The sequence below is a fragment of the Anopheles maculipalpis genome, chromosome 2RL, assembly GCF_943734695.1.
Source record: "Anopheles maculipalpis chromosome 2RL, idAnoMacuDA_375_x, whole genome shotgun sequence".
In the NCBI taxonomy this organism is placed as follows: domain Eukaryota; kingdom Metazoa; phylum Arthropoda; class Insecta; order Diptera; family Culicidae; genus Anopheles; species Anopheles maculipalpis.
Window position 1 is genome coordinate 15,770,998 of NC_064871.1, and position 13,778 is coordinate 15,784,775.

Here is a 13,778-nt window from a genome sequence, read left to right on the forward strand (position 1 = left end):
AACAAACCTTATAGGTCACATTCTACTAAGAGAGCAAAAATTAAACCACTTCCTTTACGTGTGGTGGTTCGTGTAAAAATCTGTCCCGGCTTCCTTATATCCGGTATCGATTCAGTGCCAATTCCACCTGCATTTGTATCAGATTTTTGTTTTCCTCGAATATTTCCTTCGCTAGCATCTGGCGCTTCTGTTCGAGCAGTGCATTTTCCTTCACGTAATGAGCCATCAATTTTTCGTACTCTTCGCTTGCCGTTACCGGAGCTGTTTCGGGACCGGCGGACACATTCATCGCACCATCGGCTACCAGTAGTTTCTTCATCTTCACTATTTCACTTCTTTCCGTTTGAATGCGCGACTGCAGTTGAGCTTTCCAGTTAACCAGCTCCTGATTTTCAAGCTGCAACCGTATCAGCGTAAGATACTCCGGATGGTTTTGGGGCAGTAGCAAAAATCCATTATCCGTAACGGTTACCTTATCGCTTATCGAAGGAGGTGCCGGCACTTCCGGTGCCGTTTGATGCATACTTGCATCCTGTTTCACTGCGGTCGTATTCGGGGGCGATTCCGTAATGGAAGCTTTCCTTTCCGCTGGGCCCGTTTCGTCCGATGTTTCTTGTGGTGTGTTTTTGGCTTCCGTATTGGTGGCTGATTCGGTTGAGAGAGCCGTTACGGTTTTAATGGAAGATTCATCGTCCGAGCAGGAAAGTTTCGATTTTTGTATATTTAAATCGATCGAAATGTCACCATCCACCGTATCGTCGAGGCTTTTCTGTACGCAATCGGACTTTTTCTCAAATGATCGCAATTTACGCTGGAATTAAGATGTTCAAGTAAGAACAGACAGACACTTTGTTGGCACAGTTGTGGTAAGAGCGTTACCGAACAAACATACCTTCAGTTGTGTAATGATGCGTTGCACTTCCCATAGCTGCTCTTCGCGTTTCTTCGTAACAAAGCCGGCATTCATTTCGGCATGAATTTGGGCCAGCAGGCTTTCCTGTTTCCGAAGCTCGAGCGATATTTCGTCCGGCGTTTCCGGTAAATTTGGACTTGATGCAGTGATCGGTGGAATATATCTGAAAATAAGTTTATATGGATTGTCTTTTTAAATTTCACTCCATAATTTACAGTATCAGCAGCGTATCGCACTTTAGGAAAAAGCTCGACAGTAGCTTTATACGAGTTTTTTTAAACATTACGAAAAACCAAATTTAACCAAGAGTATCTCTTTGCAACAGCGCTTACGATGGAAATGATCACCAGTCAGCACACTCACAGACGAGTGGGATACAGGCATTTCTGTCTTATCTTGAGTTGTTTGAACTATGTTGAAAAGATACACCTTTTATCTAGCGACCGACACGCTGCGGCAATCAGACGAGAGCAACTATCTAGGCGTGTTTTACTTACTTATACAAGCTTGTGTCGGCGAAGAGCGTACTGCAGTGGCACAGTATCGCCACAAACAAGCGGTGTGACATCTGAAGCGTTGGGCTGAGCAGCATCGCAATGTTCTGCGCATTCATTTTGGTAAAATCTTCGTTCTGTGTGACCGCGTCCACATGCATAAACATCCACGAAAGTAGCGTCCTATTACAGCTGGGCAACTGTTCGACCAAGCACACCAGCTCCTGTTCCTGCTGTGAGACCTGCGAGTGTGAAGCGACCTCTTCGAATCGTGACGACAGATCTGTGGTAAGTATCGGTTCCGGTAGCTCACGCAAAAACATCTTCAACAATCCACAGGCAATCGGTACGTCCATCTCACCGATACACGATCCTTCCCGGTTGTTGTACGTTCGCTTTAGCTGCTGCAGCTTTGTCTTCACAGCCTCTACCTTATAGATCTGTTCGCTCTGTAGGCCGTGCTCCTGCAGATAATCGATACAGTCACGTACAACCAGCGGCAGATTCACACCGTCGTGGCAACGGCTACGCTCGGTAGCCAATCCAAGCGACACGCCAAAGATGGGTTGCGCATCGCCCAGCTCCAATACCTCCTCGCTGACGCTTCCCTGCTTCAGCTTTTTATCCTTTTTGTCCTTCGATTTATCCTTTTTTTCTTTTTCCTTTTTTTCCTTATCTTTTTTCTTATCCTTTTCCTTCTCTACCTTTTCGGGAGCTTTAATGCTTTCCTCCTGTTTCGATGATTCCGGTTTTTCCTTATCCTTCTCGCGCGATTTTTCCCTCTTTTCCTTGCTCTTGGTCGGGAACTTGAACGTTTTAGACTTTTTCGTCTTCGAAGGGCTCCTACCAAAGAGAAATATTGATTTACTCCACATGCTCACGGTACGTTTCCCGATACGAGGCACACAGGTTTCAACTGGCACTGGAATGGAAGTGCGACTGAGTGACGGCGAATGCACATGCACTACCCGCACCATGCACTAGTGTGGTCTGCACAGCAAACTGCTACCAACTTACTTTGTTTCTAGCTCCTCTTCCGGTGAGCTTTCACCCTCCAAGGTGGCGTAAGCCGTTTTCTTTTCCTTCTTATCCTTTCGGCGGCCTATTAGCAGTTCCTTTTTGCTGACCTTTTCCGGATCAGCGTCACTAACTGTTGCATGAGGATGGAGAGCGAGAGAGAGAGCAAGAGGGGGAAAAAGAAGCAAGCAGTTAGCCTTTTCCGTAGCTACTAAAACGCGACAAATGTGAGCGATAACACAAACACGCACAATCTTTGTCATCTTTTTTGCTTTTTCCACTCGCATCGGAACCGTAAAGGCCGGGAAAATCCTTTTCCACGCAGTCAGGACTATCGAAATCCATCCCAAATTTTCACCAAAAATTGATCGTGATTGCACGATTTGTTGTTGTTTACTTTTTACAAGACTACCACGGAGTGACATTTGACTGCTGATGTTTACACCACACCAGCATGCGCACCAGCAATGTGGCGTAACCAATTACACCACACCGTGAGCGAATTTCAAAAGGATGTGCACGATGACCGTTGCAAACGTTTGCTTCTCAACTAAACTTTTTACGCATTTCTTTGATGTTATATTATGAATCTATTTAAACATTAAAATTAACAACTACACGTATACACATTTTACAATTAGCGTTGGTTCTATGCAGGCGTAGAAGATAATAGCACAAACATAACCCACAGATGCAATACGGCAACATAAACTATGACGAGAATACGTATCAGCGGGTAACGGCGCAGAAAAACACCCAGCCGTATGCCGATTGAATCAAGCGAAGAGTATGCCCGTTTCATCCTTCGAGCCACGTTGTTGTCGAATGGCGTTTCAAGCATAAAGTTCGGAACCTGTGATTTGGCTAAAAGATAAGAAGAAAAAAATTAAATTGATCCAATGGTTTAGTTAAGTGGATGCCGCAGCAAGTAGCCAATAATTACCATCATCTGTTACATTACTGTTTAAATAAACCGCACGCTGTTGCCTCACTTGCGATGCAGTATTTCTGTACTGGTTCTGGAATTTAAAACAGGATTTCGTTAGAAGGTTTAATTAATCTTGTCATTCATTAGAAACACTTACTTCCAATTTTTCCAGCTGTATTCGCAGAGCATTTCTTTCGGCAGTTACCGTCTCTAGTGCTGTTTGCTTTTGTACTAGTGACTGTGTCAATGAAGCTAACCGATCTTCATGGTCGTTTAGTGGGCTTACGGGTCGGGTGTGTATTTTGTTACGAAGCTTGTTGTTCTCCAACTCTCTGAAATAATTAATTAGAATGGGAAATAATCAGTTATTATAAAAATAAAACCTTCCGCAAACATACTTCTCATGCAGCCGCAAGGTTAAGCTGGTACGTTGCTTTATAAGCTCCTCCCGGGCAGAGGCTAGCTCTTTTTGCTGTGCTTTAAAATCCTCTTCTAGCAATTTAAATTTATCCATCTCGAACGAAGCTTGCTGCTGAAAACGTTGACCATTTTGTTCGAGTCCGTGTACGGTAAGCCGCAATTTTTCTTCGTTACTCATCCATTGTGCTTCACGCTGCTTCATGCGTTCGTTAAGAATGTTCAGTTCCTCCAAAAGATTCGCCTTCTCTTGCCTCGTTTGGTCCAGCTCAATCTGAAGTATCTGTTCCGCACTGGTGAGCTTAGTAGCATCGTTTGGACTTGTACCATCATCAGCTCGATTACCGTTCAGTTGCTCCTTTAGCTGTTCAATCGTTTTCTCTTTCAATTGTAAAGTTGCATGTGCACGTACACGATACTGTTGCAATTCACCGAGCACATTTTCTGTTTCCAGTTTCGCCGTCTCTAACTTCCCGTTCAGTTCCTGCTCGCTCTGTATGTGCTTTGCAATCGTTGATTCTAGCTCGGAGATGGATTTTACGTATTTACTGTTTGCCTCTTCAATGGCGAGCAACTTTCCGGCTAAAGCCATTTTTTCTTCGGATAAATTCTGGCACAGCACCTCTAGCTCCAAAAGCTTGCTTTCCGTTTCCCCATTGCTTAGTTGTTGCGATAGTGCTGTGTCAAGCTCACTTTTTAATTCATCACGTTCGGCTTTTATCTCGGCAAGAACTATCTTCATTGCAGCCAGCTCCTTTTCAATCGAAAAGTTTGGCTCACGATCATCGTGGCTGGAATGGTTAGCCACCAGTTCGCTCATATCAATCACTGTTCCTCCCTTCTTCGAGGTCAGCGAACTGCGCCGGGAAGAGGATCCGGATATGTTTTGTTTTTCGGATTTTGTTGATTGTGTTTCAGCCTCGAGTTCTAGGCTTTTTTCGTACGATGCACTCGATGCAGAGCGCACCATTCCTTTAGGTGTCTTTTTGCTCAGCAGTGTGCTTTTCGAAACCACCCTCGGTTTGGGTACATGCTGTGGCGGAGGGGCTTCGTTTGTCATCACACTGACCTCCAGTAATGGGGCACCTTCCACATCACCAGATGTTGGGCGAGTTTGTAGCACTGTTGCAGCGTTCTGATCGATCTTCGTGAGAATGTTTTCTGCTTTTCCAGCCAGATCTTGAAACCAAGACATGATGCCGATGGCACAACTGCTAGCTCGGAATGTTAGTACAAATTACACAGCGCAGTAATTTGTGATTTTACACGAAATGTTTTTCTGCGAGTCGTCTGTGTGGTGGAATGTAAATATTTATATCTGTCACTTTCGAGCGAACTGTCAAGTGCGGAAGGGTTGCCAGTAGTGTTAAAGTTACAGCAGCGTTTGTTTACATCTCTCACCGTGTAAACAATTCCGTGTGCTGAAAACACTTTTGCGGTTAGTAAAATTACAAACACGTCGGAACGATTCTTTCCAAATCCTTACGCCGATTACGATGAGAAAACGCATGGCACAGAGCAACATAAGCTAGTGTCTCGTAGTGGGGTGGTCAACCTAATTGAAAAGTATGTAGGAATGATTCAGAAGAACCACACACAAGCAAAGATGCGAGAAGATCTTTATGTTGGAACTGCTGGTAAAATTTAAACTCACCGTTCGCAATACCAACATTTACTCACTATATTTGTAATTTCAGGGATCGCTTTCATGTTCTGGAAACTATCTCGAACGAAGGAAACGAAAAGCAAGTTTCCATGTTTGAATCTTGCATCGAATTACATCGATGAAGCCAAACGACAATCTACGAAGAAACATCGTTCCAGCAAGGATAGCGTAGCTTTTCTTTGTGGTGGTGCTGGAATTGCAGCCGTATCTGCAGTTGTCTTCCACGCTCAAGAAAATAGGCATCAAATGAAAATTGATGTAGAAATCTTTCTAAAAGGCTATCCAGAATGTGCGACTGATGACGGATACGAAGCCGACGAGGTGCTGGTTGGAAGAGCCGGCTTCCTGCACGGAGCATACTGGTTAAATCAAACGATCGAAACGAAACCGATCGGAAATGAAATGATAACCAAAGTTTGTAAAGTTTTAATGAAACGTGGACGCCGCCTTGCCACTTCGCTACGAATAGGATCGCCATTGATGTATGAATATCACGAAAAAACTTATCTGGGAGCTGCTCATGGAATTTGTGCCATTCTGCACGCTCTACTAGAATCGCCTTGGTTTAATCATAACGATAGTGGTGAATTTTGTGCTTCAACAACGAAACTAGCTGACATCAAGAACAGCATAGATTACGTACTAACACTGCAGAGTAACGATGGAAAATTTCCTACAAGACATGATTCGGACCGAACGCTCGTCCACTGGTGCCATGGATGTGGTGGGGCAATTTATCTGTTCGCGAAAGCTTATCTTACTTTCAAGGAAGAAAAGTATCTAGAATGCTGCCGCAAGAGCTCTGACACAATCTGGCGCCAAGGATTGCTGCGCAAAGGTCCTGGACTTTGTCATGGGGTGGCGGGTAATGGGTATTCTTTCCTGCTAATGTATCGCTTAACGGGAGAGCTGCGTTATTTGTATAGGGCAGCGAAATTTGCTGATTTTTTAAACTCTACAATATTTTCCGAAAAGCTTCTGGCACCCGATCGCCCATACAGTTTGTACGAAGGCTTGGCGGGAACTGTATGTTTTTTGGCTGACCTACTAAATCCGTTGCAGTCCTCGTTTCCATTCATGGATGTGTTTGAGAAAAAAATTACATAATTTTTTTTTATAATAGTCAAGAAAATGTTCACCTGCAATAATGTTGTAACTCTGGCTGAATTTCGTTAGTATGAAAAAAACTATGTTGGATTATTATAAAATTTCAATAAACTATTCTCTCACCTGAACATTACGACTTTACAAAGCAAAAAAAAAAACCTGTTCAAAATACTTCCTCATCGTGATTGAACAATGCGACAGCAGAATGAAGAAAGCATGTTCCGGGCATGCCTGTATAACCTAACAACAACAGCTCGTTTTAACTTCGTGTTCCAAAACATCAACCGTAAACATTTTACTTGACCGTCCACTAGAAGCCAAATATGGTGCTTGATGTAACGGCTACCAGTACCGTAGCGTACCCATCGGAATCAAGCCGAGGCACGTCGTCTGATTCATCGGTGCTTTCTACCAGGTGACAAAGTACAGCAGAAATCACACCAAGGCAAACGACCTTGGATACTCTCCGGCGGCATAACAATCAAACGTGGTACCATGGTTAGACACTATGAAAACAGTCCAACGAATTGGATGAAGGTATAAAACGTTCCCTAAGTCTCGTTAATTCCGTCAGTCGTTTTGACGGTCAAGTTCGGCACAGTTTTGTAGTGGAAGAAGGGTGCACACAGTGAGCCATTAGCATGAGGATCGTTTTAGCTCTAGTGTTTGTCCTAGTTGCACTGGCCGTGGTAGATGCCAAGTGCAAGGAATGTAACCGTAACGAATGTGAATGTCATTTGAAAATCCACCGTGGACCATCACCACAACCGTTTCCGTTTTTCAAGAAGAAAAAGTGCAATGTAACTAAGCCGCTTGAATTCAAGCCGAAACCGGATGTTTGCTCGTGCGAACAGGAGTACCGCATTCGACCCCTAGCCCCGGAACATGTTGAACCCAAGTTTGCAAAATCAAGATCATGTGAATGCGGTTTCGAACATCAATCCGATCAGCGGAAAAGGTAGCCGAAAATATGTTCCAACATTGTTAAAGTACGGATGTACTAATACCCTTTGAGTACTTGTTTTTCCACAGTAAATATCCTGTCGATTCGGTAAGCCGTCAGATCGCGATTGAGTATGCACAAATCAAGAGTATTCCCGAGGCAGATTTGTACATGCACGGTAAACCGATGAAGCCCACGCCTATGCCCAAACCGGAAGGTATCCCCGAGGAACGAATGTTCAAAACCAACATGCATGTGCTGGAACTAAAGCCCCCGAAGCGTAAGCGGGTCCGCTGCCGTGTGTGTTCATCGGAAGAGGAAGAAGGTGCACCTTGCAATCCGAAGGATCAAAGCTACTTCGACATCTGCTATGGCAAGGTGGAACACAAGGAACGAAAGTTCAACGTACTACCGCAGGACGGACCGGTTTGTGATCGTTGCCAGGACCGATCCAGCACCGAGGAAGTGGAAAGCACCGAGGAGGATTACTCACCCGAGCAACCGGCCAAGCACTGTTCCAAGTGTTTGAAACTGAAGAAGAAATGTGACTGTCCGTCACATGATAGCTACGAACCGGATACGGAGGAATATGATTGCCCGTTCGCTAAAAAGTATCGCAAAACTCGCTCATCCGATGATCCCGAACCGGCGCTCGTAGTCTAATGTTGCCTATATGGTGTACAAAAAATTAAATGGTCTCTGTTGTGATATACTAGAGTAAACCTAGGTTTTGCTAATCCAATTTGCGTACTTGTTTGTACATAGTAACAAGAAAATATATTATGGATAAAACTTACTCCTTACGCGTCAGTTCTGTGTTACTTTATCTCATCTTTTTCTTCGTTGCAGGTCATATAATACAATAAGACAAACTATTTTTTGTTTTACTCTTGAAAATACCAATAATTTATAGACAACGCTATCGAATCACATCTGAAAAAAATGGTCAAAAATCTAGAATAACTGCTATAATTGAACGATAGTTTGGTGACCGAGGTGATCCCATGCACCATTTCATCACATCATTCATCACCTCAGCGCTTTGTAATTCTTTGGGAGGATCTCTCTCAGATTCGGGAAAGTTCCGCCATTACCTTTTCTACGGATGTGGGCCTCAGTAGTGCCTCCCCACTCCCCCGGAAGAATTAGTGGCTATCGTCGAAGTCTAATTCGGTTCGGACAGTTAATTACTTGTCCTGAAAAAAAGGTTAACCTATCCGACCTGAGCGTTCCTTCTTATGATCTCTCAATACTTCTATGGCTATGGTTCTTATGAATTCTCAATACTTCTATGGCCAAACAGCTATTTATAGGAAGATCCCAATCTCTCCGGGCACCTTGAAAGCTCAAGATCCTAACCATCTTATATTATAATTCGCCCCTGGTTGATTGTTATATTTTTATATTCTTCTTCCCCGTTTTTTCTTTTTCTTTTTGGCTTAACGACCTCCGAGATCATGCTGGCCATCTAATCTAATTAATGGGCTTACGCGACTTATTGACACTACGCAGTTGGATGGACAAGTCCTCACTATGGCGGAATGGTCCAAGATGGTCCAAGATGCTTTACCACCGGGATAGCCTTTGTCGCATAATAGCATATTATTCTATTATTGTATTACTATATTCTATTAATTGAATATGATCAATTATTTTGCTACATAGCTTAAGAGGATAGTTAGCTTGAAGTAATAGTAAATCAAGGCTTGAATGTTTTTTTTTTTTGTCTACCATAAGAGATAAGTTAGTCTACATAATGCCCAACACCTTCGGGTGGAAATAAAATCGTCTGGAATGTGACTCGGGAACACGTCAGGTTGATCATTAGGGAATGAATTATTTAAGTCACAGATGATAAACACATGTGATAAGGGAAGGTAGCCCTAGGTGCAAGGATTTAACCAAAAGAGGGAAGATGTTTAGGAAAGCATTTCAATTCAGACAATCTTATTTAAAAATAGTGCGTGGCTGGGTTGATATAAAACATTTAAATAATACGTGTTAAAACAAAAAGACATTATGGCTTCACCCCATTATCCACCATGCGCTGTGGCGTTTCTATCGTCGGTACTTTAAACTGGAGCTTTCCGTCTCTAGTTCCTGCAGTACACAGACGCATGTAACAGAAATGCTTATCGGAACAAAATCCTTTCCACCGCAGAAAACGTGTTAAAACATACCGAGCGCAAATGATAAACAGACGGGCTCACGGGCTGCGCTGCAATAGTGTCCAACGGCGTCTGGCCACTCAGCACTAATGGTATAAGCGCACCTGTTTCGCTACGTGACCTTTCTTGGACCGTTTTACATAAGTGACACTCCACATACCCGTTCTAGCAAAAGGTAAACCCGTGTAGCCATAGCTAACCGTACGGGTGCTGTTTGTTGCAAAGTGTCCCAATCTTTATCTCTTGACTTTGTTTCCAGAAATCTGTGTCGAGGGGTTTTTGGCTGAAGAAATGTTATAAAACATTCCAGTAACTGTTGGTCAGCTTCCAGTGCTCGCAATGGTGTGTGAAAAGATGAAGTGTTTCGGTTGGATCGCGCTTTGCCTTATTGTGCTGATCTGCATCGAGCTGCAGGTCGGCAACGCTCTACCCAGAAAATCTAGTGCCCACAGGGATGGATTTCCACGCGAAAGCTGTTGCAACGAATGTCCCGTCTGCCGGCATCACTTTGACGTGGAAGCTCCCAAGGATCCTGGTTGTCGGAAGCTTCGAAACTATCACTATGATGTGGAAAAGTTTACCGATTGTCATAAAGAAACGTATGATCATTTGGATGCAGCAGTTGAGGTGTTACCAGAGCGAAGTTGTGGAAAGTAAGTGATAAGTGCAAGGAATTACAATACCGAGTGATCGCCTGGAAGGCTACAAGTGCTATGAAACATAAATCATTCTTTTTATACTTTTGTCCAGATCTTATAATTATCGTTACGACATGGAGCAGCCGTGCTGTTGTGAAGAGGATACTTACGATACTCACGATTTTGAGGTACTGGAACCGAAAAAGAAAAAAAAGTGCTCCAAAGTTAAACTGGCTGCTTATGCAGATCATCCTGTTCGGGGTAAGCTACTAACACCTGTGATCTTTTATTTTTTTGCTAGCTGTAATAGGAATTCTCTAATCGTGAACATTTGTTTTTACATTTCAGAATGTCAGTGCGATTGTCACAATAGACGGTATGTGGTAAATAAAGTAAATGATAACCAACTTAATAGTACCGCCCAGGAACGATCCACAGACGACAGTAGTCGCAATGAGTTACCACGTCTACGACGCAGTATTTTAGACCCATTGAAAACTGATAAATTTACCCCTGGGCTTAGTGACCCAGCTGACCCAGGGCAAATTTTTGTCCATACGCATAGGCCACTAAGGCCCAGCTTTCGTGCAAGAAATCCTTTTTTAAGGCGTCCACCGAACATGCCACGATCGAAGCGTAAAGAGTATGCTTTCAGCAATATGGCGGCTGATCGTCAGGGTGGTTTTGTTTGTCACTGTATGCCCGCGAATCAGGCAAATTTGGTAAAAGCGGAAGCAAGTGAGCTAGTGAGTGCTCCCGGGATGCGACAAAACAACGCCGAGCCAGCCGTTTACATCGGGGACGCCTCGAATCCCATTACGTACGAGCAGATCAAGAAGCATTTGGACGCCCTGCCAAGGGAGGAGTATAGTCCGACCACTAACGATGTGATAGGCAATTTGACCGTACTTTTTTATGATATTTATCAGCAAAAGCATAAGAAAAACTTTACCCTACCGTTGAAGTACGGTACGAGGACCGTGATCGAGCAAGGTGATGGTCTGCAGAAGTACGAGATTGAACCGATTGAGGGTGAATACAAGCCACCAAAGTTGAATCGGGTGGCCTCAAAGGGTCTTAATTTGATCGGAAGGAAAATTGATCGGAAAACGGTACCAAGTGAGGATCGGCGAAGAAATCGGTTACGTAAAAGAACATGAAAATGGGTCTCATAACGTATTTTAGGTTTATAATAAGTACCGAACTACTAGAAGACGATAGTAATTCTATTTATTTTCTTTCTTTCATGCATATTTTACTACTAGCTGACATTTGATGATCGTTTGACGACGACTACAACCGACTACCAGGCATCAGCACTTTAAATGATACAGTAATGGACCTTTCGGACGACTTGTTACAAAATTAGAAGACACAAACGGACACGACAGAGTACACAACTATAATAAATTAGTAAACGAATATTGAACGAATAAATGTTAAATAAAATATTACTTGATTACCTCCTTTGTACTTAAATAATCCAAAGCCTTTTAGTTAGTGTCTTGGACGGCTGATGTGAAGAAAAAGTATTTCAAATAAAAAAACTTTTATAAAACAGAAATTTATTCTTTTTTATTTCTACAACACAAGACGCATTTCAGTCGCAAAATCAACAAATAATTTACTTCAATCAACAGTCTTCAAGATTCATCACTCTCCTCCCCACTACTATCTCGTTCCGATTCGTCAGAATTCGATTGCTGTCGACTGCCGGTGTTATACTTTTGCGGCAACCGTCTGTAAGCGACTGGACGCAATCGACCGTCGCGCGTATACAAACTTTCCTCCGACTCGTGTGACTCCGGCTCTTGTGACTGTGGTTTAGTATCACCGCGCCGACTGTCATCGGTCGAAGAGCTATCCTCACTGGCACCACTTTCCGAATCGCTTTCCTTGTTGAAAGGTTCAAAAATCTGCCCACCGCTATCGCTGTCCGACCGGATAAACAGTTGCTCGAACTTTAATTGCTCGTCCGACGTGCCTTCCTGCGATCCATCGTCGTTATACTTTCGCTTCCGAACCACTTTACGTTGCGGCATCCTTCGTACGCGCTGATCGCTGCGATAGTAATCATCCTCCTGGCTGTTGGAATACTGTGGCCGAACGCGCTGTGTACGGCGAGCTTTGGTAGAACCCTCGTCCGACCGTTCCGTCAGACAGCGCATCAGCTTGCGGACGCTTTCACTGTTGCGATCGTACATTTCGTGCAAATATTTTCGAAAACAGCTCGGCAAGTTGACGTTTTCAAGCTGTTCTTCTAGTGAGTTTGATGCTTTCGTCGTCTCGCTTGAAGCTGAATTACTGGGCAGATCTGTATGCCAGAAGTCTTTTAGGTACGAATTCGTCTCATCGTTCAAATCGGAATGCTCCGATCGTGAATCTCTCCTCTTCTGCTGATGGCGTGCTAGCTCCTCCTTGTTGGAATACATTTTGTAGGGGCGTTTCATGTCGGCTTGCCGTTTGACTTGCTGACTTTCGCTGCGCGGATTTTGCTCGGATGACTCTAGATGAAACCATACCGGTTCCAGTTCGATCCTCAGCTTATCACTATCGGAAAGCTTCCGGATGTGCATGACGTGTTGCGAGGGTTCCATTTCAAGTCCAAATAAATTGGGCTCACCGGAAATCTTTGAATGAAATTTTTACATTTTTAAAACGTTCAATCATCAAAAACGCAACCTAACGCTTACCTCTTGCGTTAAAAATCCTGCGGCTAGCACGGAGCCTAATACAACAACTTTCACGAGCCCGTTCATCGTTCGGTTTGGCACTAGTTCGGAGCTGAACCCTGCACCGGGTTTAGTTGTTCTATGGGTTGGTTCAGCTGACTTTTGCTGTTGCTGTTTGCGGTAAATAATCCTTCAGAAAAAGCACATAAACACGCTGCGAGAAGGTCAGCTTTGCGGTGGAAAATAGTCATATTTGAGGTACCCCGCGCGTTTCAATGTTGTTGGGACAACATTCAGCAGTAAGCGCTATTCTACGTGACTTTCACTCAAGTTAGCTCAAGTTCTGCTAAGCTTACTACGAAGCTGACGAATGCAAACCGGGGGCTACATTAAGCAACGCTTTAAAAAAATAAATTTAAGCTATAATAAGCCATCTAATAAATAAAAAGTATTTAAATTTTATTCCGTTTTCTACCACGCCATGCTCTCACAAATACTTCCTGCATATGCTACAACCGTATCAGTAACATACTGGAAGCATTCAAGTGAACAAATCCCAAAGCATGTGCATAAATTATCAACTACCAACTACTCAACTATGGCATATGCCCATGACCCTATTGTTTGGCATCATTTAATCACATGTTATGATCAATTTGACAAGCGAAATATGTGTCTTCAAGACCAAAAGTACCTTGCGCACCGTTTCCTACGGATTGCACGATGACTTGCCGTGTTTGTGACCCCGTGCCAGTAGCTGATGTGTGGCAGACGGTGTTTTGCATTTGGGTAGGGTCACTTGTGGGAGTTTTCTG

General features: G+C 43.6%; 8 protein-coding genes across 9 annotated transcripts in view; 4 read left to right on the forward strand and 4 right to left on the reverse strand.

Annotated features, from left to right (window-relative positions):
* LOC126557475 (dihydropyrimidinase) overlaps nt 1-13,778 on the reverse strand; it is a 445,624-nt gene that overhangs the window by 388,632 nt on the left and 43,214 nt on the right. The gene's annotated exons all lie outside the window — the stretch shown is intronic.
* The window catches only part of LOC126559451 (elongin-B), a 37,214-nt gene that overhangs the window by 102 nt on the left and 23,334 nt on the right, over nt 1-13,778 (forward strand). The gene's annotated exons all lie outside the window — the stretch shown is intronic.
* LOC126557352 (ralA-binding protein 1) lies at nt 95-2,824 on the reverse strand. Its single transcript, XM_050213087.1, has 5 exons — nt 2,676-2,824; nt 2,425-2,557; nt 1,411-2,250; nt 893-1,076; nt 95-811 (listed from the first exon to the last, which is right to left on the reverse strand). Exons 1-5 carry the CDS (start codon nt 2,767-2,769, stop codon nt 95-97), a joined length of 1,968 nt encoding a protein of 655 aa, XP_050069044.1. The 5' UTR covers nt 2,770-2,824.
* Nucleotides 3,061-4,964, reverse strand: LOC126557605 (golgin-84). Its single transcript, XM_050213443.1, has 4 exons — nt 3,751-4,964; nt 3,510-3,684; nt 3,368-3,443; nt 3,061-3,288 (listed from the first exon to the last, which is right to left on the reverse strand). The coding sequence occupies exons 1-4, from the start codon at nt 4,962-4,964 to the stop codon at nt 3,074-3,076; spliced, it is 1,680 nt and encodes a 559-aa protein (XP_050069400.1). The 3' UTR covers nt 3,061-3,073.
* LOC126560130 (lanC-like protein 3 homolog) lies at nt 4,966-6,542 on the forward strand. The gene is made up of 3 exons (XM_050216292.1): nt 4,966-5,018; nt 5,213-5,406; nt 5,467-6,542. Exons 1-3 carry the CDS (start codon nt 4,966-4,968, stop codon nt 6,540-6,542), a joined length of 1,323 nt encoding a protein of 440 aa, XP_050072249.1.
* On the forward strand, nt 7,184-8,148 carry LOC126558697 (uncharacterized). Its single transcript, XM_050214749.1, has 2 exons — nt 7,184-7,500; nt 7,575-8,148. Exons 1-2 carry the CDS (start codon nt 7,184-7,186, stop codon nt 8,146-8,148), a joined length of 891 nt encoding a protein of 296 aa, XP_050070706.1.
* Nucleotides 10,002-11,451, forward strand: LOC126559077 (uncharacterized). The gene is made up of 3 exons (XM_050215183.1): nt 10,002-10,306; nt 10,404-10,552; nt 10,640-11,451. The coding sequence occupies exons 1-3, from the start codon at nt 10,008-10,010 to the stop codon at nt 11,449-11,451; spliced, it is 1,260 nt and encodes a 419-aa protein (XP_050071140.1). The 5' UTR covers nt 10,002-10,007.
* LOC126558473 (uncharacterized) lies at nt 11,935-13,050 on the reverse strand. The gene is made up of 2 exons (XM_050214495.1): nt 12,985-13,050; nt 11,935-12,921 (listed from the first exon to the last, which is right to left on the reverse strand). The coding sequence occupies exons 1-2, from the start codon at nt 13,048-13,050 to the stop codon at nt 11,935-11,937; spliced, it is 1,053 nt and encodes a 350-aa protein (XP_050070452.1).

Coding starts and splice junctions, on each gene's coding strand:
- LOC126559077 (XM_050215183.1), top strand. CDS start 10,008: ATGAAGTGTTTCGGTTGGATCGCGCTTTGCCTTATTGTGCTGATCTGC. Junction 10,307..10,403: donor CCAGAGCGAAGTTGTGGAAA/GTAAGTGATAAG, acceptor ACTTTTGTCCAG/ATCTTATAATTATCGTTACG. Junction 10,553..10,639: donor TGCAGATCATCCTGTTCGGG/GTAAGCTACTAA, acceptor TTTACATTTCAG/AATGTCAGTGCGATTGTCAC.
- LOC126557352 (XM_050213087.1), bottom strand. CDS start 2,769: ATGGATTTCGATAGTCCTGACTGCGTGGAAAAGGATTTTCCCGGCCTT. Junction 2,558..2,675: donor CAAAAAAGATGACAAAGATT/GTGCGTGTTTGT, acceptor CTCATGCAACAG/TTAGTGACGCTGATCCGGAA. Junction 2,251..2,424: donor GAAGAGGAGCTAGAAACAAA/GTAAGTTGGTAG, acceptor TCTCTTTGGTAG/GAGCCCTTCGAAGACGAAAA.
- LOC126558697 (XM_050214749.1), top strand. CDS start 7,184: ATGAGGATCGTTTTAGCTCTAGTGTTTGTCCTAGTTGCACTGGCCGTG. Junction 7,501..7,574: donor CAATCCGATCAGCGGAAAAG/GTAGCCGAAAAT, acceptor GTTTTTCCACAG/TAAATATCCTGTCGATTCGG.
- LOC126560130 (XM_050216292.1), top strand. CDS start 4,966: ATGCCGATGGCACAACTGCTAGCTCGGAATGTTAGTACAAATTACACA. Junction 5,019..5,212: donor AGTACAAATTACACAGCGCA/GTAATTTGTGAT, acceptor TTTTGCGGTTAG/TAAAATTACAAACACGTCGG. Junction 5,407..5,466: donor TCTTTATGTTGGAACTGCTG/GTAAAATTTAAA, acceptor TTGTAATTTCAG/GGATCGCTTTCATGTTCTGG.
- LOC126558473 (XM_050214495.1), bottom strand. CDS start 13,050: ATGAACGGGCTCGTGAAAGTTGTTGTATTAGGCTCCGTGCTAGCCGCA. Junction 12,922..12,984: donor CAGGATTTTTAACGCAAGAG/GTAAGCGTTAGG, acceptor TTTCATTCAAAG/ATTTCCGGTGAGCCCAATTT.
- LOC126557605 (XM_050213443.1), bottom strand. CDS start 4,964: ATGTCTTGGTTTCAAGATCTGGCTGGAAAAGCAGAAAACATTCTCACG. Junction 3,444..3,509: donor TACAGCTGGAAAAATTGGAA/GTAAGTGTTTCT, acceptor TTTAAATTCCAG/AACCAGTACAGAAATACTGC. Junction 3,289..3,367: donor CAGTAATGTAACAGATGATG/GTAATTATTGGC, acceptor CTTATCTTTTAG/CCAAATCACAGGTTCCGAAC.